Raw genomic sequence first — 23,651 nt, forward strand, 5'->3', positions numbered from 1 at the left:
TCTTAACTGACATCACTTCAAGCGACAGTTTGCATGGTGGGGTCTTCTACACGAAGTGCATGCTCTGCCCCTTAGATCGAACGTCATCACGTCGGAAGTGCGTGTTCTGGCCCTTTGAACGTCATCACGTTCAAAACGTCTCACGCCAAACACCGCTTGCACAGAGTCTGGGAGGTAATACGAAGACGTTTTGTGTATAATCACGCATATACGTAAGACTATAGTCGGCTTCTTTGGCTATTTTGTGTACACTCGTTTTGTTTCTGAATGTAAATGTGTGTGTGTCAGAAAAGCAAGGTTTGTGGCGGTCGTTTTTCATGCGGCCTAGTAAAGCTGGGTTAGCTGGTTAGCATAGCGGGCCAACCGGTCGCCATGTTGAATTCGTCTAGTTATGGCTAGGTTGCTAGGTAGCGTTTTGGAAGGTTAAGTAATATCAGCTTTCTTATTTATCCACATTTTTAAGATGGTCTATTATTTGTTGTGTTGAAATTCGGTGAACAGGTTAATCAAGGTGGCTAGCTATCAAACTAATTAATGTAGTTATCTAGATGGCAAACGTATAATGTGAATGTATTTGAAACTGAAAAGCATGCTAAGATAGCTCGGACCACCAGTTGTTTTAGAAATGTAGCTAGCTGGCTATAACAGATTGAATTAATTCCTTTCTCACCGTATCTTAAATCTTGTAGTTAATCTAACGCTGACTTCTTTAGATCTCTAGATTAATAGCTAATTCCGTGGGTACCGAAGAAATCGGACCTTTTTGAGGGCATCATTCGGTTAATTAGTATTTGCCTTTGATGTACAAGTTGGCGTTGCCTAATAAGCAAGCTTGACTCGTTTTCCTTGTTCGTTTTCTCTTAGTTTCCCAAAATGAGTAGTTCGGAGGAAGTTTCATGGATTTCTTGGTTTTGTGGTCTACGAGGAAACGAGTTCTTCTGTGAGGTTAGTTGTGTTGGCTTGTAATTTTTCCCTACCTTGTTAGCTAACCATTATTGTTATTGCAACCAACCACCTTACATATTAAACGTAAATCAGACAACCAATTTGTGATAATATTTGAGAACTGGTTCTTTTTATTATGTGCAGGTGGATGAGGACTATATCCAGGATAAGTTCAACCTCACTGGACTCAATGAGCAGGTTCCACATTATAGGCAAGCCCTTGACATGATATTGGATCTTGAACCTGGTCAGTAATGTTCTCTCAGCCTTTTAAATCAGTATTCAGTAGTATTCCAACAACAGCTTTTGCATTACCTCAGTATGTTTTTCTTTGGGTCTTCCAGCAGAGACAAACTAAATCAAAATGGTCAGTTCAACAGACTGAATGTAATAGCCAGATGAGAGAGAGGAAGACAGGCCCAGGCCTAATAAATGTACCTGGGACATTACATTATTATGTTGGCTGGTCCTAAAAAAGCACATTTAAAATGGATCAATATAATCAATGTTATATGATAATTGGATATAAATGTGAAATAACACGGTAATCAGATTTAAACGTACAGTGAGGTCCTCCCTCAGCAAACCATCTGCAGCTGTTGTCTAGATGTTGTCACTAGTAGTCTCATCCAGGGCACACAGTCGGAGCTATAATAAGCTTTCCTACTGAACAGTTGGTTAGAATCTGTTGTCTTTTGTTGTGAACAGACTTGTTCTAATATTGATCTTTAACCTGTTTTCCCTTTTGCCAGATGAAGAGCTAGAAGACAACCCCAACCAGAGTGATCTGATTGAGCAGGCGGCTGAGATGCTGTATGGCCTGATTCATGCGCGGTACATTCTGACCAACCGTGGCATTGCTCAGATGGTATATATCTTTTATGGAGCTTTGTTTTATATGATTGTGAAGTCTGTCAGCTGGGATTGATGTTAGTGACCACAATACACACAATTATCACTTTATTAAATACCTTTATTCTATAAATGTTCATCATAGGCTGCTGTACATTCTAAAGTCAATTGTAAATTGTAACCATCCACTGCTGATACCACTATTGTACTCTAAAGTTGGCTGACTATAGCAGACTCTTGTACACAAAGTACATTGTGTTATCCTTTCTTGAATGTTATCTTGCTTTGACCATATACCTCTTATGCGAGAAGGAATACAGCATAACCGGATACCCAAAAAAATCAGATCCTTACTGTGGCTACTGAAAACATAACACAGTGAACAAGTGACAAGGTACCATCCCTAACTGACAAATAGGATAGGTAGCCACTAGGTTTAGCTATTAGAGCAGATGTACATATAAAAAAAAAACTGGCAGGTCAGTACAAATAACAAATACTCCTTTAATGTGTGTGTGTGTGTGTGTGTGTGTGTGTGTGTGTGTGTTTCATATATATAACATTTATTTGAAAAACAATTTTTGCTTGCTTCTTGTTTTAGTTGGAGAAGTATCAACAGGGTGACTTTGGCTATTGCCCTCGTGTTTACTGTGAGAACCAGCCAATGCTGCCCATTGGTGAGTGTCTGCATTATAGATAATGAAAAGACATATTTTCATAGTTATTAACCTTAATGTGCATGACAGATGGACAGCATGGAGCTGATTTAGTTATGCTTTATATATGTAAATGAGTTATTGATGATTGGCTAAGAGGTGTGTGTGGGTGTGTTCCTCTCTATATTTCAAGGACTATCTGACATCCCTGGTGAGGCTATGGTTAAACTCTACTGTCCCAAATGTATGGATGTGTACACGCCAAAGTCCTCCAGGCACCATCACACTGATGGGGCCTATTTTGGAACAGGCTTCCCCCACATGCTCTTCATGGTGCATCCTGAGTATCGGCCAAAGAGGCCTGCGAACCAGTTTGTTCCCAGGTTCGCGCTTTGCATGTTCTTGCCTTATTTCTAATTGAGGTTTCTCTAATTGCACTTGCATCTGCTCCTCCGAATCAGAATTGAATCCTCCCTGACGTTTTGTGCCCTGTGACTTCTTTCTGTCTGCTTCAGGCTCTATGGTTTTAAGATCCACCCTATGGCATACCAGCTACAGCTGCAGGCAGCCTCCAGTTTCAAGAGCCCTGTCAAGGCCATCCGCTAGGATTCAGGTGGGGGGGAGAACAGAGCTACTGGGGAGACAGGATCTGGGGCCGTGTGTCCGTACATGGCCTCACACTCCACCAAGAGAGACCATTTGTTTTAGATTAGGTTTGATTGAGAAAAATGTTCAATCATTGACGATATAACCTTGAAAAAAGAAAGAAACAAAAAAAATTCTATCTTTCTCCTTACCTTACACGCGTGTGCGCGCACACACACACACACACAAACACACACACACACACACCCACACACAGAGACACAGACATGCAAACGCACACAGTGTGTGGATGCTGCGCAAACATTGTTGTTTCTCTTATTAAAACTGTCCCTTCTCACAGACATAGGACCTAAAGCTATAACCGAAGACAGATCAGTCTTGTAAAATGGAATTGCTCTTTTTTTGGTGTCAGGAGAAAGTTGTTTGGTTTGGTCACAAAGGTGGTAGAAGTTAAATAATAATTGCTTATTGTCCTGCCCCCCCCCCCCCCCCCCCCAACCTCTACTTTGTGACTGTGCCAGGACAGAGACTGCAGGGAGAAAGCAATTAGGAAAATTACATGTCATCTGATGTTGAATTCTCAGCCAAACAATGGTTTTATGTAAGTTCATAGGTGCATCGTGGCCGATTTCTTTGTTCGTTGTCAACAGAATGGTTATCCTTAGTGTATGTTAGTTGACAGTAGTAGCCAATGTTTTCAGCAGTTCATCTTCAGCAGTCTCTCATCAGTCCAGTGCAAGTTTCTTTTAAACCTCAATATTGCACAGATATTCTCCTCAGAAATACTTTTTTGTTCCTGCCAAGGTCCTCCACAGTTTGCTTATTATTTATGTAAGCTCTTTGAAGAGATGATCACCACAGATTGAAAAATATTTTAGTATCTTTTAGCCTCTCCTAATTGGGCATCTGACATAGAAAAGCATGAGACTGAGGAGTCTTTAGAATGCATTGGTAAATATTATCTCTTAGTGGTTTTGTGTTTTTTGTTGATCTTTGGTATTTTTCATTTACAGCTATTCAGGAACCAGGGTTCAGAATTCACAATAAACTTTTCCTATAATATGTGCATTGTCTTCTTTCTTGGATAAAATGCATAAACTCAAGTTCATTAGCACTAGAATATGGCCAGAAACTAGATTTAATTGTTGCATTTGGCCAGAGGTAATGACAAAGTTTTGGGTTTTTTTGGTGTTATCAACTTCTGATTGATTCATTAAAATTAAGTAGTCTTGAAATTTATGACTAAATGCTATGTCCGATCTGCATTCTTGTCCCCAGAACTTTTAAAAGCAACATTACGTTGGCAAGGATGTTATTTTATTTGCTAAAAAAATCAGAGAAAATTAAAAAATGATCGACCCAGGCACCGGCCAGAAAAACAAATTAGGTTGTAAGGGGTGAATAATATGATCAATTTATTGAGATATAAAGTGGTACTGAGAAATGGAGACAGTGTTGGCTTGAAGTATTGACAAATGTGTCACACAAGCAGAAAAATGACTTAAGAGAATGACACAAATAGACCAGTAGCATACAGTGTAAAGGCTCCTGGGCTCTCCAAAGTTCACCCAGCCTGCTAGGAAAATAGGCTTCTATGACAACCTCATTAACATCTACACAAAAAGTTATCTATTTAAGTACCTGACCCTGGTCATTTATGAACCCACACCCTGCGATATGCCCTGTGACTAAGAAGTTGTTATGGTCACTTTTTGAGAGAACTGTTGACACAACATTAATAGTATATGTAAATGCCAAAATAAACAAGACAAATGATCACTGCTTCTCAGATTCCTGTCGTTATCTTCTATATGTGTCTCTCCTTCCTCTCTGTAAGCGTGTGGCTCAGTTTCTGGAGACTCAGTGACATTTCAGCAGAATCTGATAAAGGAATCCCATTCAATGAACTACAGCACATCTCCCTCCACTTCTAATGTTTTCATAATTCTTCCTTAAATCCCAAGAGTGAGTTTGTTGCTTCTCGTTTCAAAAAGCTGATGAAGTCCTTCACTTCATGGACCCCCTGAAAGGCCAGAAATCACTACAGTTTAGTGCATCACAAATACCATGAGCCTGTGATCCACACTGAGAACGATCATAATGAGTGGAAGTGTCTCCAGGCTGGTCATGAACATTACCTCGTATCGTTTCGGTTCATCCTTCCTTCCAGCCGGGACCAAGTATATTGTAGGAAATCTGTTTTTTGTTCCCCCCCAGTTAAGAAAATGACATTAGAAAGGGTCCAATTGGATGAGCTGATTATGTCAGCACCGTTCGAAGCACTCACCCTTGTACGTCATAGCCCTGCGGCACATCGTTGGCTGTGGCATCCATCTTGGCAATAACAATGTTGGGGTCACTGGAAAGCTGGTGGAAGACACACCCGAGATCCCATCCGACAGGATTGGACAGTTAACGGAAGGACCATTAAGCAAATGCAGTAATAACAGAAAAAAAGTGACCCGAGCCGGCATTTGATGTCATCTTAGTCCGACACATCAAAATGATGCTGATCCAATAAAATAAATCGGCCATGTTGCATGGTGTTTTATATGGGGGGATCTGAGGAAGGGTCTGCTGTGTGGTTGTCCCACCTCCTCTCCGAGCTTGGTGTATTTGGGCTCCAGTTTCTTGCAGTGGCCACACCATGGCGCATAAAACTCAATCAGCACGTCCTTCTCTGGATCATTCACGAGCTCCTCAAATGTATCTGCTACAACCACCTATATACACAAACTTGTCTAAGTGCTGAGGTAATGTGATACGAAGTAACTCCCAAAGTGTGTGTGTGTGTGTGTATATAAATTGACTGTACTTTTGGGTTTGCAAAAACAAGCAATAAGTAGGAACCTTGACTGGTCCGTTGTTTTTTATGGGTACAGGCTCAGATTTGATGTACCGCTTCAGTCTCTCTGCAAAGTGGTCCTCCAAGAAGCGCTCCAGAGACTTCCCGTCTCGCCTGAAACGTGAGCAACTGTCTTGTAACTTTGCCAGTTTCACTGTACTTTCTACATCTGCCTTCAAACGTGTCATTTTTAAACTTATTAGGAGTAAGTGCACTGAGTGTCCATAACACCCAGGCTGGACCTGTCCCATCTGTGAGAAACACTAGCCAGACAAAATAGCGCAGGGCATTTTGCATGTTTCACCCTGTTAGCCAAGGCATGCTGCCTGTCTAATGTGCTCCGCTGGGTGAAGCAAATGGCCAGTTTAAGTGCTCCCAGCTCTTTTGCTTTTCCTGTGGAGATCTCCTGCCAAAGAGTCATTTTCTGAGTGAAATGAGTGACTTGGCTCCGGCCTGAAAGGCTACAAGCTGGCACAATATTCTCTGAAATGTACATTCTTCAAGCCCTGGACTGATAATGCGAGAAGTCATCTTTGACTCAACTGGGTGCAGCTATGTAGCTGTGTAAAACCAATGCAGTTTGCCCATATATATATATATATATATATATATATATAAAAAACTTTCTTCAGCATGGTATCTCGGTTCACCTATGGCTGGACTTACGTGAACTCCTCACGCATGGTGTACTTGTGTCCTGCACGAGTCCTGATGGTGACAAATGGCAATTCGCTTCCTTCCACTGACCCCAGGCCATAGTCACCCTCGAGCTCTTCAGCAAAGTCTTTCCGATTAGCCACAGAGAAGAGCAGCCCCCGAGAGCTGTACTGTGAGGCCACCTTCATCACCCTAGGAAACATACCAGAGCTCAGCCTGGGACAGCATCTACTTTAACTTCCACTCATCTGACTACTCAACTCGAAAAAACATCACTGCTGTCATATGAAAAACTTCAGTGGGTATGAAAATCAGTGGACACAGAACTTAATAAGAGAAGAAAAAAAACCCAAACATAATTGATATCATGAATTGTTTACAAACTGGGCCTCTTATATTTTCAAACTGTGTAAAAAATAAAACTAAAATAAAACCTGACCAAAATAGGACATGGTTTTCTAATGATGATGCCGAATCACTCATCAGTTTTAGTCTTTTGTAAGCAGTTGCTTGTTGGAAATACTGAAACTCCTCCTCTTCTGAATTCCAAGGAAGGGAATGAACTGTCTAACCTCAATCCCTCAATCCACTCATTCTAAATCGATCGAATGGCACTTGACATCTACTTTCCTGGTTAGATTTCTAACTCCCTGACTCAGGCCTCTGGTGACACACGATCCCACCCTGACATCCAATTATGATATGTCTTTGCACTGAGTTTTTCATTCTATAGCCTTGGCTGTGTCATTTTTTGGGAAGAGCAGTGGGAAAAGCAGTGTAGACCCATGCTGTTGACTGACTCCCACACACCTGTTTCTCCAGTAGTTGGAGCGTTTGGGGTTGTGCAGGTAGTCCAGGTCATAATATGCGGTCAGAAGGTCCCGCTTCCTCAGCTGTTGCTTATTCTCTCGGGTCAGATGTGGGCAGATTCCATAACTACAGTCACTCTCACACACACACACACACACACACACACACACACACACACACACACACACACACACACACACACACACACACACACACAAATCAGCTGAAAATGTTTCCACCACAGTGTGGTGGTTTATCTGAGAGTGCAGGCCAATCACCAGACCATCCAGGAGCAGAGCAAGGAGGTGAGGAGGTGCTCACATGTGATCTCTGATGAAGCGTCGGAGTGCAGTTATGGAGAAGGGACCTTGGTGCGACACCACACTTTCCTCAAACTTACTGGCCAGCCTGGGGGGCCTGAAGAGTAAGACACCCCTGCAGAAAGACATGAGGTACTTTCATCATCGGCCTCCTCTCAAATCCAATCTACCATGTCCCATCGTGCCAAAGCTCTTCCATATGTCTCTACTCCACCCCCTTGTGTTCACTGTCTGATCATTGTCTCTTTATGAGCTACTTGGTATGTACTCTATTTGACTGAATACCCAGATTCTGTTGGCAGACCTCTTCTTAATTTTCCTGTCCTTACTCAGATTTGAGGTCGTATTTGTGTCCCAGCTGCAGGTCTGTGGTGTGTGCAAAGCGGAAACTGTCCCTCATCAAACTGGCTCCTTTCAGAAACTCCACCAGCTGAGGGCTATCACTGCTCTCAAAGACTCCTGAACAATAGGGAGAGGGAGAGTGAGAGAGATGGAGAGGGAGAATGAGAGAGGGAAAGAAATTGAGTTTCAAAAGCGCAAGTGAGGCAGACTCAACCATATATCTGACAGCATACCACAACACAGAGGGTACTGCATATATAAGTCCAGAACTACTCTCCTTAAAAAACACAAAACAAAAGTAATGCCTTTAGTATTGCACTGAAGCCCAATGAAACTGCAAGGGTGAGTACTTACCAACCACACTGGCATCGGAGTGGTTGATAAAGGCCTGCAGGTCTTTCTCAGTGGTCAGTGGCACGGAGTCAGGTCCTGCATGCTTCTTCATGTGGTCCACTATTCCATCTGTAAAGCACCATTCACGTTTCTGACCCCCCGTTCTGTTTCACTACAAAACAATGTCTTGTTCTGCACATCTGATGAAGGGATCCCCGGGCAAAGTGTCAGAACAGTTTTGTTTGTAATACAGCTATAAAACGTTTTCTGCTTTACAACACACACAGCAAGTGCTGAAATCACTCATACAAACCCTTTGTCAAACAGCACAATCCAGAAAAAGTGTACATGTTCTCGTAGCCTTCAAATCAAAATCCAATCTGTAAACTTTGCCGTATGTAATCATGGTGAACAAAACAAACAAATCGCATGCACGTGCACACACACACACCTGCTGAACGTGGACCATCATAAGCTGATGATTCCTCTCCATTCTTAAATATTTTGAGCGTAGGATATCCACTGACCCCGTACCGTCCACAAATCTCTGTATTTGCAGTGCAGTCTACCTGTAGGGGAAAGGTCACATCCATAACATAGTGAGCAGGTATCAATGCTTCTCATCCACATAACAACAAGCACTTGAACATCCCAGTTATTAAACACACTGCCAGTCAGCAAGTGTTTTTAGGCTGGATGGCACACTCTCAGCTGCGTTTACCTTGGCTAATGTGACTATGCCTTTAAGCCGTTTGGCAGCCGTTTCAAAATCAGGAGCAAGTTTCTTACAGTGACCACACCTGTAAATGACATAAAGGGCAAGTGGCCGTTGTGGCTGTAATGAACGTTTAGATCCGCGACATTTTTTCTCTGCTATATCTGCGTGATACAGATCCAATATACTGCAAATATAAACAAGAACTCGTCTATGGTTCACGATTCGCTGCGCTTGAATATTAAACAATACCTCCAGTTATGTTAGAAGTATAATGTACAACAGCTAAAGCACGTTTTCTCGAAACACCGCTTACGTTGAAATGGTCGTTGTTTAAGACCATTAAATAGCAAACAGCGCAGTTCCTACACAGCAGTGTGAAAAGCACTCCAACAGAAAAAAAAATCGTATTCTTTCACACAGCTTTTATCCGTGGCTCCCCCATGACTCGCATGCGCAGCTAGGAACCGCAGGTAGGTACCATGGACAGCGCAGTACCCAAACCAAGCACAAACGCTTTAGCGGAGTTTTGCTGGACATTGTGCGCGACACGCAATTCCTTCACACGTCCAAACAGCCGTAAATCGCGGACGATCGTGCATAAAGCAGCCGGCCAGCTTACGCACCAAGGCGCATAAAACTTCACCAGCATGGTCTCCTGCTCAGCCGCCGCGTACTCGAAGTCTGCGTCTCTGAGCTCGACAACATCGCCGCGACCGTCCGCCGACGTGTCAAAAACGGACAGCAGTAAAAGGCATGGGAAAGCGCGGGGCACGAAACCGGCCATGGTGGCAGAGCAACGGACGTGGCCAAAGGAATAGGAAACAAAACGATGACTGCTCAACTGTTCCCTTCCCAAAACCAATCTCCTGGCATTGGGTGGCCACGCGAGGGGCGGGATAAAAACAGAAACGTGCACAATGATTGGATGACATGTCTACGGTTGGTGAGATGTAAGTCAGTGAATGGTGGACCTTTCTGTTAATCAAAGAGCACTCAAGGGATTGCGCTTCACTACGAATTTTTCTAATTAAAATATTTATAAGCGATCACAAGAGCTCGGCCTCATAAAAAAAAGCAACAACAAAAAATTATTGTAACATATGGTCATATTTAATTAACAACGGCTATTTACATAGATTCATGTGCATAACCTGATATAGTCTATTTTGTAAAACTTTAGTGTATTCTTTCATCAATATGACCAATGTAAAGACATTCTCCACTCTTCCTGAAGAGTACACGTACAGTGGTCTAGAGAACACTGGATGCACTCTGCTCACCTTATGATCAACATCATTGCAAAATAAATAAGGCACATTTTATGCTTCAGTTCTTTCTCCAGTACATTGGTGAGTTTATGCTCAAGGATATATCTTAGATCATTCAGTAAACAAATATCTCTCATAAATAGGATTTCAACCAGACACATATGCATGACATTTCAGTCTTTTTGTTCAAGTACTTCTTATAAAAAACATTCACAGTTGTCATTCTTTCACAGAGGTAAACCTTTTGTGTTTTCTCCACTTTAAACAGACACTCCCACTGCTTCCAACGCCGGATCTTGCAGCACAGAGCAGCCGAACCTAATGTCCACCAACAATTCTAAACACTGGGTTGCTCTGCTCAGTGGGACTGTTGGATAGCCATTTTTTGGAGTTCTCCAGCTACAAATGAGTATCCTAAAATATATATAATATTAATTTGATATGACTGACTGAGGTTTCCTTCTGTGCTTTTTTTCCAGTCAAACCAGTCCACCTTCTCTGAGGAGCGATGAGGCTGCCCACGACACTAGGCATGAAAATGATAACTGAGAGCTGATTTAGTTCCTTTCCCGTTCTTCACCATTCACAATGCCCAAAAAGTCTAAGCTAAGTACACTGAACCTTTCTAGGGCAGAAGTAACAGCAATATTGGCCCAGACCATTCTAAAGCTTCCTCCATCTGAACACTGATGTTCGATGAAAAAAAAAGCTGGGATGGCAGGTTTGTGTTTAATCAGCTGGGTTCCTCTTCCCTAGGACTGGGCTGGACCTCTGTGTCTGAGCCGCCAGCATGATGCTGTCTGGAGGATTCGTGGAAGAGCCGTATGAGGTCCTGGTAGCGTGAACCAACCTGCGGATCGAAGTAGAGGGAACACCAGTACAGTCACAATCTGTGCTGACTTGTGCAAGCCATTCCTAATAGTATGATTACTTTAATTATCCACTCCAGATGCAAATATACACAAAATGCTTAGAGACACTGGAAGCACAGATGAAGACCGTACCTCAGTGGCTGTTTTATGACCCAGCTGAGCAGCGATAGACCTGAAGGTGCTTTGATTGGCTCCTCTCTGCTGACAGGTGGTGAGTATCACTCGATCTGCTTCTCTGATCAAAGAGAGCACACAAATACAAATGAACACACACAATCAAGATGATTGTTATATAGCTTATATTGTAACTATATAATTATGTGATTAAGTAGCTTGCCAAAAATACATTCTTCATGATATGGCTTTTTAACTCAACAAAAGTGAAGTATTAAAAAACTCCCGTTTGATTTTCTGACCTTGTCCAGAGCACAACCTTTTCCCCACTTGGCATGCGTGAACTGTTCCTGGCACAGAAAGCACGCCCTGCCTCTTTCTTGGTCTCATCTTCTGTCTCTGGGTTGGTACTCCGGCTCTCCCCAGCAAGCTTTGCCGAGTCGACACTCTGAACACAACCAAAAGATTCCCAAGCATGGACACTAGTCTATGCATGCTTGCTGTCTTACAGCTGCACTGAGTTTTGAAAACATTCCTGCCTACATTACTTTAGATTTACATCACTGACAAACTTATTTTATTATAAGTGTTTAAAAAGTGCTAAAGTAGCTCTGTTACAGGGCTTGATACGGATATGGTTTTTCACTTGCCTTTTTAGGTCTATGTTCATGATGTTCTTTACATTACCTTGGAATGAGTCTGATGTTGGGGAGTTTCTGCCCTCATCTCTGGAGAGATGGCTCCCATGTGCTGAAGTAGCTGGCTTCCCTCTACTCTGTGTACAGTCTGAACACTACACACACCATCAACATTGTCACACTCCATCTCCTCCTCCTCAGACCGACGATGCTTAGCTGGGTGGAGCCGCTCAAAAAACACCCAGTACTCCTCAAGCAGGTGGACGTGTTCTCGGAGCAGCATGGCGATTTGCGCCTTCATCTAAGGAGAAGAGATGTGATGACAACAGTGATGAGATGAAGGGACAGCAGTGTGCTGGCTAGCACTAGGACCCCGGGCGCACCTCTTCTGAGCCAGCCCGGCTTTTACACGGGCCCTGCTGGAGCGTGCGCACCACCCTCCTGTAGTGGGGCGAGTGCTCGCCGAAGCTCAGCTCCAACTGTCGCAGGAACCTCCGACTCCTCTCAAACGCCTGCTGCTCAGCAAGCTGAAGGGAGAAGAAGGAACCAAGCAATGAAACATACAGCAGTTTCTGCCTTACATTACCTTTATGCTACAGGATGTCATATAGGGGTCCTTTTCTTGTTTAAAATATGTTGTCAATATTCCTAGGCTGTGTTCAATATAGCCTACTACATACCAACGACATACAGACTGGGCCGCAAATCAGTATGCCATATGCAGTGTGTGACCAAAATACATTTTTCCAGTATGTAAAAGATACCCAGATGACATACTATGTCAGCCAAACATTCTGTTCATGACCTTTTACAAAGTGTGTACGTGATGTACTGTATCCCTTTATGCAATGGACAGGGAAAATCTTTCACAAGTGGGTGTAACCTTCATGGGACTTGTTTGCATTTGCTGCATACTGGTTCCTGAACTGCATACTGCTTTGGGGACCAGTATGCAGTATACAGGAGGTTGCAGGCTGTTCTGCACATAGTCTGTGTTTCTTTCTCGACAATTTTTCCCCCCCTTCCACTACTGCGACCAGTGCCAATGTAATTTCGGGTGCGAAACTATTAATCCCTGTCTTTAACAGTGTGTTCCATGCCACCTCTTCGTCAAATGTTAACGTGAGCAGGGCTGTCTCTCACTAGGCCGCACTCCTGGGCCTGCTCCGGGTGCAGGAACGCAGCAAAGTCTCTGAGCAGTTCTGGCCATTCGCCCAAAACAGATCTGAGCCTCACGTAGAGATCCACTGATGTTCTGCCCTCGGGGTCCTGCTCAAACTCGTACAGGACACCCAGGAACTCCTCCACCTTCCCCGGCACCACCTGCACTGCCTCGCACACCTAAAGGGTGTGGTCAAGTATGAGGGAAGGACGCATAAACAAGACCACAGGAATGGGGATTACTACCATACATTTGCATACATTGCATAAACGACCAAGCTACGAGTCTGTCAAGCAGCAGCTTACTTTGTGACACACTGGCAAAATTAAACACACACAAAAAAAGTAGTCAGCATACCAGTGCTTATCAAAACACTGAAGATTAAATGCCAAAATGCTTACAAAACGCACTCCTACACGCAAAAATTACTCACCTTTTCTAGGTAGGCTTGGGCAAAGGCAACATCTTTTACATCTCTGCGAGGGTCATCATCAGATAAGTCATCACAGAGAAGTGCAGAATGCAGGCGCTCCGCACGCCCTCCTGCTGAGCAACCGTGTACACAATTCCACGATTATTCAGGGGAGGGGGGAAAAAAAGCAGAATGTTGATCTAAACAAAACATTACTCCTTGCTTATGTGATACCATATATAGCTCAAGACCAACCTGACATGTGCGCTTCTGATTTGCCTTCACCCAACAGACACTTTTTGTCAGCCTCCGGCTCCGATGTCACCCTTGACCGTTTCTTTGTGTCCTTGTAAATTTCAAAATGAGAAGATTTTACAACACTTGTCTTATTCCATTGTTTTTGCACAAAAGTGCATTTTCCCCCTCAATCTTTTGTGACAGATCCAGTTGAAGCTCCATTACAGGCTGATCAATTTTAGCAAGTCTACATTCTTGAACAGCTGTGTAAAAAGATGTACCATGATATTCACTGTTTACCTGGCCATAGTTGTTAACACTGTTCAGTTAAACTGAATTTAACTTGATTAGATTCTCCCAAAAAATACCGTACATTTACATTACATTTTAGGCATTTAGCTGATACTATTATCCAAAGTGACTTATAATTATGACTGAGTACAACTTGAGCAACTGAAGGTTAAGGGTTGTGCTCAGGGGCCCAACAGTGGTAGCTTGGCAGTGGTGGGGCTTGAACCAGCAACCTTCCCATTACAAGTCAAGTACCTGAACCACTGAGCTGCCACTGCCCACTGTAATTATACATGTTTCAAAAATCTTTAGGCTGAACTAAGTAGCATGCTTGCAGACTTGATCTGTAGACCTCTTCTGGTATCACAGGACTGTAAAATGACTGGGGAGCATTGTCCAGGAGAATGTGCTGAAGCATACCAACAACCAACCCCACCCCTGACAAATAGATGAATCACACATGGGATCAGCCTTGTATGTGGTCTAAGGTAAGGGCAGAGGGGAGTACATCACATCACAAGTATTCCATAGGATTAATAAATTCACCTGAAGCTCTGGCACAGACATTACACATGCTCTTTGACTCCTTTCTCCTTCATCCTCCTCTCGCACGTTAATCGCTGGCTGCATAGTATCATCTTCCCCGGCCACAGCAGACACAGGGCTTCCCGAGGACTCCGATAAGGTGAGGAAGGGCCTTCTAAAATCTTCCTCTCCAACATACTCCTGCTCGTCCTCGGTAACAATCACCTCATCCATGTCCAACTCTTGTACTTCTGTGATTTCTTGAAAATTGTCATTTGCTTTAAAATGGCCTTCCTTGTAACCAATAGGAGGTCTGTTTGAGGTTCTGTCCACTGGAACTGCCTTACTCTTGTAAATGTTTCCCAAACAGCTCTGTATAAATCCTTCCATTCTTACTGTCTGCTGGGATAAATGTTTCTGGCTGTGATCTATAACTGGTACAGGGTTCAAACAAGTGCTCTGACAGCTCCCACTCTCTGTCACGATACAGCCTGGAGTCAGCAGGAGTAATGAATGCAGAGTGTTATGAGACAGAGTCTCAGGAGAAGGCAGGCCTAGAGGGAGTCTTGGCCCCATGCTCACTTTGAGTAGGGTGCCACAGCACTCACTCATGTGGTCCTTAGCCAATGAAGCGAAGGCTGAAGCTCTTTGGGCCACTTGTTTAGCAGCAGGGGAGGGGCATATAAAGGCAGTGGCCACTGGAGCAGCAGGTAAGGTGATGACTATGTTCCCTTGGCCTGGGCTAGCTGGAGCTACTTTTGCAGCATTGGGGACTATGATGTGCGTATCTTCTGCAGGATTCACAGCTACGGCCCCTAGAGACGGCAGGTTCTGGCCTGGGCCCAGCGAAGCTGCCGGCAAAGTCACAATGAGTTTTGCTCTGTTTAGATCTGCTGCGTTTGTAATGTCAGGCAGTGCCACTTGGGGATTTGCAGCACTAACGGCTGCAGTTCCAGAGGAGGCAGAGCTGATTTGTTGCCTGTTTGAATGGGCATTGAGGTGAAGGGTCAGTGGCTCAGGCTGAGGTATGGGAATGGGGTTCTGGGCCGAAGGACAACCAGGCTTTGGCAAAATGGGCGTCAGTCGACGGAGGGCTTCCTCCAGGCCCTTAGCTGGCGGCAGAGGTTTGGAAGGCTGAGTGGAAGGCTGCATGTGGAGTTCAAGAGGTGCTTTTCTCCTGCAGGAACCAGCAGGAGGAGGCAGAGGCTGAGGCTTCAGGTCTAGGGCCTCGGGAAGGCGGGGGGGGTAACGGGTACTCGGGGGGAAGATGTAGGGCGGGGTGACTGTGGGATCGGGAGCAGCAGAGACGGAGGCAGGGGTGACCTCTGTGGAGACGCCGCTTCCTTCAGGACTGGCAGGTTGAAAGTCGGCAAAAGGCTGGTTATATTTTCTCACTTCTTCGTGAATCAGTTTAAGGTTTTGCTGCGACAGAAAATTCGAGATGGTGAGTATACTTAAACAACTGTGTTAAATCACACACAAAAAAGTAAAAATACTCATCGTTTTGACTTTCGTCATTGCCTGCTTATGAATGACTACCGAAAGTCATTCCCTGTGAAGTTAGAATGGTTGTTACCCTAAGCCACCAGGGCATGAGGCGCTTGTGTCTCGCCACTGGGGGGCGCTGGTCACTGGGACTGACCGACAGACAGGCCAGCGGCATGGGGGGACATTTCCCTTCTATAAAATATTTCTGAACCCCCCGCAAACACACACACACACACACACACACACACACACACAGAGAGAACACTGAGGTTTTTGCTAACATGACATAAGAGTTAACTAATAGAGGTGTTAACAGTGAGTGAAAGCAAGGCACAGATTGGGTGTATGTACTTCCATTAATAATGTGTCTTCACACACACCTTTAATATATTGGGACTCTGTTTCTGACATGCAGAGCGAACGTGGGTTCTCAAACAGATGAAGTTACGAGCCGCGAGCAGGTACTGACAGGCCAGTTTGAGTGGGTGTACAGTTCCCTTTAAGTGCTGATGACCCAGTACCACCAGGCTGGAAGAAAACAAAAAGCACAACCAAGAATAAAAAAACCCCCAAACAAACACAACAAAGCAACCAAAATCATGTTGTGTTCTTTTGTCCAGGCCAGTGATTTTTGTTGCTTTAAGCAAATGCACTGCACTTTTTAAAGTGTGCGGATGTGGGGAGACATTGCGGCCCACCAGTTCTCTGCTGAAGTGAAGGGGCCCTTATAATGGAAAGGGCGAAGGTCGACATGCGGCAGCAACTCCGGGTAGAGGAAGACAGGCCGCGTCCCCAGCAACCAAGCCAAATCAGCCGCAATCTGGGACCCTTAACGGCACCGGATGCACCATCACAATAACGCTCAACAGTCATTATATTCCTAAAAGATTGTAGCAATGCCGTTGAGAACTAACACAGTTATTAATTTCTCTACATGCTGCCGTGTAGCAAACTGCTGTGCGTGTAAAGTACAGGTTCCATTAACAAACATTAAACTCTTCCAATGGCCTCGATAAAGTCAGGTGCGTGGAAGGCCTCCAGCACTGCAGACTCTAGCATGTGGCCTCCACTAGTTCATCCAGTTTCACTTAGAAACAGGTGGGAAATTAGCAATGAACACTAAAGGACAGAATGCTTCAGCCCTCCAATACTGGAGACTAACACCCCTGCTCTAGAAAAGGTCAGTCTGACAACCTTGCTCTAGAATAACACATGGCAAGACCATAAATCTAGAATAGAACCAAAATCTGCAAAAACAAAATACATAATAGTGCCTCAAAAGTGCTTTGCCTGACCTGGGAACAGTGGCCCAGGGGTCTGAGGGTCAGGAGCGTGGTCCAGATCCTGGAGCAGCATGAGAGCAGGCTCCAGGTTACATGCTCGGAAGATGCTGACAAACCCAGGCTCTATCCCACGCCAGGCCTCTTCTCCACGATGGGCAAACAACTGCAGCTCTGACTGGAATGGAGGGACAGATTAAACCCACAGCAAAAAAGTACAAAGTGCAATAACAATCATGCCGACATTGAAATTCCAAGAGAACAAAAAAATAATAATTACATACACACACTTCATAGTATAACAGTACATGTCACAGCATTATTAAATAACACAGTATAGCAATAAATAAATCTGCATTACAACAGCTTCAAATGTGTCAACTAGCTAAAACTAAGTGGAGCAAAATGGAGCTGGTGCACAGAACAACGGCAAGCCTGCATGCATCCGCATCCATAGGGCCAGCAATGATACGATACAGTGCACACACAGCTATGGCAAAGACAGATGTCTGACACAACTGCACCATAATAGTTGCTATGTTTTACATATCAGGATTACATGAGAAAGAGAGTGTGTGGGTGAGTGAGTGGTGTTTGTCTCTCACCAGGAACTGTCGGGTGGTGCATGCCTCCGTCTGCAAGCCCTCCACTCGTCTGCTCAGCATGCTCACCTGTGTCAGGAGCTGCACATGCTGCACCACAACACGGAGTGCATTCAGAGCACAGCCGCATTCACAACGCAACTAACCACAAACCCTCTGTATGCTCCTTTTCCTTTCCCTTAATTTTGGTGAATTTTTCCTTTTCTGGCAAAGTGTTTAGGTTTATATTACCTTTTAGTTCTTTGGTACTGAGAGGGATAATGGTGGAGTTTACCACACACCTTTACTTACTTTTTGAAAACGCATTTTCCAATTAAGACTGGTGTTTTGTTTTTTTTTTGTTTTTTTTTTTTTAAAAGATGGGCGTCTCTCCATTACAGAAGCATACTTTCTACATTGTCAGTAAACCTCATCCACATGCTTAAACATAGCGATCGGTCTGTAAACCGAGAGAGAAAAGCATAATTCTTCAGTTTATAGACCAGACGGGGCAGAGTTTCAAAACTTACAGAAATGTTGTTTAAGGGGCATAATCATTACTGCCCCTAATTGGAGAGAATGTGTGGGCTCTTCCTCTGACCTGCTGAACGTGCTGCTGTAGACGGAGCTTCTGGGCAGGGCTGAGGAACAGAGGGGAGGTGGGGCTTGAGGGACGTTTAGGGCGTGGCGGGGGTAAGGGCACACCCTTGCTCTCCAGCAGGGCCTTCCTTTTGCGGAGAGCTGCCAGCTGCTCTCTCACTGTGCTGTAGCGCTGGTTCAGGATGTCGGCCAAAGGATCCTCATACCTGCACACAACGGTCATTGCACACCCGTACACTCCTCCTTAAATCAACTCAATTAACTTTTATGTTCTTTGTGTAAATAAACTGGGAGAAGCACTGGGGTGTGTGTGTGTGTGTGTGTGTGTGCATGTGTGTGTGTGCGTGTGTCGGTAAGGCATGCTCAGTCTTGCCCATGGGTGTGTAGGAAATCTTACTGAATTGTTTCTAGAACACTAGGTGGTTGCTGCTGGGGAACATATTCTTCTTCCTTGTCCTCCTCTTCCTCATGGCCTTCTTCATCCTGTCCCCCCAACTCATCCTGAAACTACGAAATAAAAGACGTTACGTGACACCATATACAAGAAAGACAGTTATTATGAATACTGGATATGAGATGAGTCTTACTGCATCAAAGAGCTCCTCCATCAGGTCATTCACTTCCTTCTCTACAAAAAAAGAAAAAAAAAACAAAACAAAAAAAAAACAAAATATGCATGAGGGGGCTCAAGGCAATTACATGCAACATCAAAATGCTGACTGTGATTGGTGGAGGTGACCGAGCATCCCAGACACAGGCGTGCCAAGCGCCAGGATGTCCAGCTACTGCTGCTCACTCACTGGTGATGCGCACGGCTTTGTCGTTCCGGTAGTCTTCCACGTCCGGCTCGTCAATGTCGGCCAAAAAGTTGTACTCGGGGTCATCTTCGTCATCGGCCTCCTCTAACCAGACACAGACGGAGAAGGCTTTGAGTTACAGTGCCAAAATGATTCCTGAACCGATTCCTCTCATCTTACATGGAATGAGAATAAACCACTTAAAGAGTGAAAAGGAAAAGAGTAGCATTCGACTGGTGGAGGTGGAGGAGCTGACATAACCATACCCATTTTTCCCCTCAAAATCATTACAGCCTGCTCCTCTTTTTTAATTAAAGGCACAGAGTCTTAAGGCCCTGGCCGATGTTAAGCAGTGCAGGTGATTCTCCACAAGTGGGCGCCCTTAACACGCAAAAGGTTTTTTGTGCACCACTGTGAAGGAGCAATCTGTGTTGGCACTTCAACTGTGTGGCCATGTTTACTGTGGTCCAGTTGTAACTTAAAAAGCCATGCTGTGCAGTGGCACAGTGAGGCGTGAGCAGATGCAATAATGTGTCAGTGAGACCTCCAACGTTTGGCATGGTTCTGGAATGAGCTGTGGTCTGAGTGGAGAGGTCACCTTCATTCTCCATTTCGGAGCTCATGAGGCCCTGGAGCCACTGTGTCCACTCCCGATCCTCCAGGGTGGAGCCGTGCTCGTACATGTCTGGCGTGATGTCAGGAGCTCGGAGCTCCGCCTCCAGACGACCCAGGGGAACGTCTCTGAGTGGTCGTTTGGATCGAGTGCGAAAAGCCATCAGACTCTCTTCGCCATCATTGCCAAGAGACTGAGTATCAGGGAGGAGGGGTGTAGACACTGAGATATTATATAACAACATTCCAGGCCATTATATTCATATAGCTCATGCTCAAATGCAGCCGTTACCTGGTAGGAGTGCATACAGTCAGAGCCGATGGCCAGCTCCTCATCCACTGCGTGGAGTTTCTCCATGAAGCTGCACTCTTTGCTGGGTCCTGCCGGCTCCGGGCCCTGAGGGGGTGGTGGGGGCCCCATGGGCATCACCTCCACCTGCAGGTGTCTGGCCCTGCGCAAAGTCTGGTGGAAAAGGGACAGCTTATTTTTCTGCTGCTGCAGGCCAGGCTGGGGTTTTCTGGAGCTGCACACAGTAAGGGGTGGGGGGACGAATGGGTGTGTGTCACCTGTCTGGGGCTGCAGCTGTTCTCCCGGGCATGTTCAGTAAAGGATTTGTTAAGGCTTAACCGCATACCCCTTGGGGAAGATGCTGTGCTCTCCAAATCACTTTCCAGAAGTGTCTACAGCACACAAATATTGTAATCAGCTCCAATCAGGGTCTATATATTACCCATGATACGGAGTTTTAACATTGGATGACATGCGTTAATTCTCTCTTACATCCTCTGCAGTCTCATCATCTTCCTCTTCATCAGGGCAATACTCTTCATCTGATGAGTCTTCTTCTTCTAAAGGAATGTCCACAAACTGGGGACCCTGCAAATAAATCCACATCAGCATTCAGACAATAAAGCAGTTACTGTGTGATCAGTTTATTATGGATTCAGGATATTATCCAGTATTGAATTATGTTTGAACTATGCAGGTGAATCATTTTAATTACCTTCGTTGTGCTTGGCTTCTTAATTGGTGAAATATTCCAAGTAGGAATGACCTGTAAAACAATTGCAACTGATTAAAATACACCACTGTACTGAACGTTTAACACACTTACTCACCACCTTCCTGTTCCTGTCTCTTGTATACCTCTCCACACACTCTATTTTTCCAAGTCTGACACAACCTAAAGTGTATACATTACACTGTAATCAGCTAAGCCTGAAGTGTGTTAAATTTATGCCTGAGAATCATATGAACAATCTGCATCTTTAAGAGACAAAACTGAAATGTTAAAAGAATTCAAACCAGCCAACGCACCACTCCTTTCTCTACCACCTCCTTCAGTTTAGAGCGCGTCATCTTAGGCTCCTGCAAATGCCCGGGAGAAACAGCGAGCAGATCAATTCCCCAAGTCCCAAGAAATCCACATGACACAATTACTGCTTTTAAACTGAGAGACCGATACTCACAAACAGTGGAACGGGCTGAGTGTCATTGATGGCTGCCTTCATCATGGCTACCACATGTTCATTGGTGATCACCTCCTAAGGACATGAGGTCAACAAGCACAACAGCGCTCAGACATGACCACTACAGAAAGTCACATTTGTTCACGGTGTGCTTCAGCACTTGGCACAAGGCACATCTAATCTGTAATAATTACACCTTTGATAACCCTTGCAGCACTCACTCACGTGTAAAATGCTGCGCACGTTGGCAGAGGTCAGCTTGTGCTGCCGAGATTTGTTCTCAAGCTCTCTGTCCAGCTCTCGGTCAATCTCCACCTCTGCCTGGATATCTTCATCCTCCTCCTCCTGCTGCTGTTGTTGTTGCAGACCTACTTCAGTTAAGTCCCCGCTCATCTCTCTCTTCCTTTTCACACCTCCTTTTCTTCTGCCAATTTGTTTATTGCAGCTTTGCTCACCATCTGAGAGGAAAAAGCAACAATATCAAAATATACTCATGAAAGGCCTGGAAATCAGGTCTGTTCCACTACATTCAGAACGCTCTCAGGCACTGGACCAATCATTTCTGAGTTACTGCATGTCCAGTACAATGAAGACACAACCCGCCTGTTTTCTTTTCCAATTACAGATATAAAGTCAACACCTATCGATACTAAATAACATGCATTTTCATTTTTTAAGGGTTGAATTCAATAATAGGGATGCATCTCATCTTTCTTCTGTTCAAGAGGACTGAACAATTTAATTCTTTTAAAACTCACCAACTGTGATGACCAGGGTCTTCTCAGTTTCATCTTCTGATGACAGGCCAAATATTGTATTCTGTACCACACCTATGAACCACGGGTTCTTAGTTTATGACTATTCCTTAGACGGTACAACAGTTCAGTTAAAATCGCTGCTTAGCATCAACATGTTTAACGTTATCTGAAAAACAACATACATTTCATCTCACATATGCGTTCACTTACTTAAAAACAGTACATTTACCTTCGTTCTCAGAGCTGGCGTAGAGTGCTTGACTACACCCTTTACTCTTTCCAGATCGCCTCGACGATGTAGTGTTTTCGGCGTTAACCTCTCCTTTAAACGGATCGGAGCCGTTTTCCGGGGAGACGGAGACGAGCCCGTAGACAGGACAGGGGGCACTGCCTCTCGGCTGGCCTTCGTCCTCTTCATTCTTGCCCCATTTAGACCGAGACTGTGCGGTCTTGCCGTTTCCCTGCTTCCGTCTACGTACGTGATTCATTTCGAATTCAGCTAAGATAGCTAACTGGGAGCTGGGTCGGATATCGTCTTTTTTTCAAACTCGAGGTTCCTAATTGTGTGAATCCTAATTTTAATAAATAAAAACTCAAATGAGACGCGTTCATGTCACATTTTGCCAAACCATAATCTGTTTTGACTCTACAAACTAGCTAGCCCAGCTAGCCCAGGTATCTCCATTTGAGATAGGCCACATCTTCTCTAACTACCAGGAAAAAAATCTCTCATATATTTTGATCGTGACCTATCACACCTACTTTTAACCCGCCGGCAATCTACGATAACACAGGTCCATGTAGTGAGAATTAAGTTTCATTGTACGCGCCAGTTTGTGACCATCAGGAACACCGGTCAGCACGATAACAATAATACGTCATATCCGGTTAATGTAAGCCCAGCAACTCGTCAAATTAAAAGTCCAATTTCCCAATTACTCAAAACCAGTGATTTCCAAAAGGCGAAAAAGGTGGGGGTAGAGATATGTGTGGGTGAAGAGACGTCATATACCAAGCATATCATCTGTAGCTCAATTAACTGACGTCTTTAAAGTAGGGTATATGAGATTTAAACAAGCTAGCAGCTGTTGTAAAGAACTTTCACTAGTAGAGTGGCATGTTAGAGAAGTTTGCAGGATCAGGTGTGTTGGAAATGAGAGTGCAGTGATCTAGATCTCCAGAATCAGGGTTGGGCATCTCTGTTTTGGTACATACTACCAACATGAAACAAGTACTGAAAGGGGTGCTTTGAAATGATTAGAAAATTTCAGAAGGAAAACGAGTGGTTAAGATGAATGTTAAATCCATTGAAAAAGCTGCAAAGCAATACACACCATGCTGGGGGAGGGACCCTTTTAAAAAGTGTCAAAATAAAGTCTAATGATCAGTACTGTTATAGACTTTATGAATGTCTACAGCAGAATTGTAACAGGAGAGAGAGAGTACTGTATTTTTATGCTGT

At 44.3% G+C, this 23,651-nt stretch overlaps 3 protein-coding genes across 10 annotated transcripts; 1 reads left to right on the forward strand and 2 right to left on the reverse strand.

Moving 5' to 3' along the window:
- Window positions 1-24: 24 nt before the first annotated feature.
- On the forward strand, window positions 25-4,121 carry csnk2b (casein kinase 2, beta polypeptide). 5 transcript variants are annotated; one of them, XM_027019729.3, is made up of 8 exons: window positions 70-212; window positions 865-945; window positions 1,090-1,192; window positions 1,698-1,813; window positions 2,399-2,474; window positions 2,647-2,836; window positions 2,969-3,066; window positions 3,581-4,121. In XM_027019729.3, exons 2-7 carry the CDS (start codon window positions 874-876, stop codon window positions 3,057-3,059), a joined length of 648 nt encoding a protein of 215 aa, XP_026875530.1. In that variant the 5' UTR covers window positions 70-212; window positions 865-873; the 3' UTR covers window positions 3,060-3,066; window positions 3,581-4,121. The 5 variants fall into 5 exon arrangements, with proteins under 5 accessions (XP_026875532.1, XP_026875530.1, XP_081559921.1 ...); XM_081703795.1 differs by having other exon boundaries at window positions 3,586-4,121; XM_027019730.3 differs by having other exon boundaries at window positions 4,073-4,121.
- Window positions 4,122-4,943: 822 nt separating this feature from the next.
- On the reverse strand, window positions 4,944-9,959 carry pdia8 (protein disulfide isomerase family A, member 8). The gene is made up of 13 exons (XM_027019733.3): window positions 9,708-9,959; window positions 9,088-9,166; window positions 8,818-8,935; window positions 8,388-8,495; window positions 8,021-8,150; window positions 7,693-7,806; window positions 7,372-7,497; window positions 6,571-6,753; window positions 5,910-6,018; window positions 5,654-5,782; window positions 5,347-5,426; window positions 5,198-5,255; window positions 4,944-5,082 (listed from the first exon to the last, which is right to left on the reverse strand). The coding sequence occupies exons 1-13, from the start codon at window positions 9,866-9,868 to the stop codon at window positions 4,999-5,001; spliced, it is 1,479 nt and encodes a 492-aa protein (XP_026875534.2). The 5' UTR covers window positions 9,869-9,959; the 3' UTR covers window positions 4,944-4,998.
- A 174-nt stretch (window positions 9,960-10,133) lies between these two features.
- Window positions 10,134-23,056, reverse strand: gon4la (gon-4 like a). 4 transcript variants are annotated; one of them, XM_035529428.2, is made up of 28 exons: window positions 22,419-23,056; window positions 22,190-22,261; window positions 21,657-21,889; window positions 21,432-21,506; window positions 21,280-21,330; window positions 20,966-21,016; window positions 20,743-20,838; window positions 20,529-20,642; window positions 20,254-20,424; window positions 19,948-20,155; window positions 19,353-19,454; window positions 19,140-19,180; window positions 18,950-19,059; window positions 18,554-18,758; window positions 17,977-18,063; window positions 17,387-17,549; window positions 16,790-16,919; window positions 16,472-16,619; window positions 16,180-16,296; window positions 14,625-16,025; window positions 13,806-13,896; window positions 13,572-13,681; window positions 13,120-13,317; window positions 12,360-12,503; window positions 12,026-12,277; window positions 11,641-11,786; window positions 11,357-11,459; window positions 10,134-11,202 (listed from the first exon to the last, which is right to left on the reverse strand). In XM_035529428.2, exons 1-28 carry the CDS (start codon window positions 22,675-22,677, stop codon window positions 11,086-11,088), a joined length of 4,995 nt encoding a protein of 1,664 aa, XP_035385321.1. In that variant the 5' UTR covers window positions 22,678-23,056; the 3' UTR covers window positions 10,134-11,085. The 4 variants fall into 4 exon arrangements, with proteins under 4 accessions (XP_035385321.1, XP_026875558.2, XP_081559901.1 ...); XM_027019757.3 differs by having other exon boundaries at window positions 13,572-13,684; XM_081703775.1 differs by lacking the exon at window positions 22,190-22,261 and having other exon boundaries at window positions 13,572-13,684.
- Between the last annotated feature and the right edge of the window lie 595 nt (window positions 23,057-23,651).

The sequence above is a fragment of the Electrophorus electricus genome, chromosome 2 (assembly GCF_041902795.1).
Source record: "Electrophorus electricus isolate QZ-2024a chromosome 2, ASM4190279v1, whole genome shotgun sequence".
NCBI lineage: Eukaryota > Metazoa > Chordata > Actinopteri > Gymnotiformes > Gymnotidae > Electrophorus > Electrophorus electricus.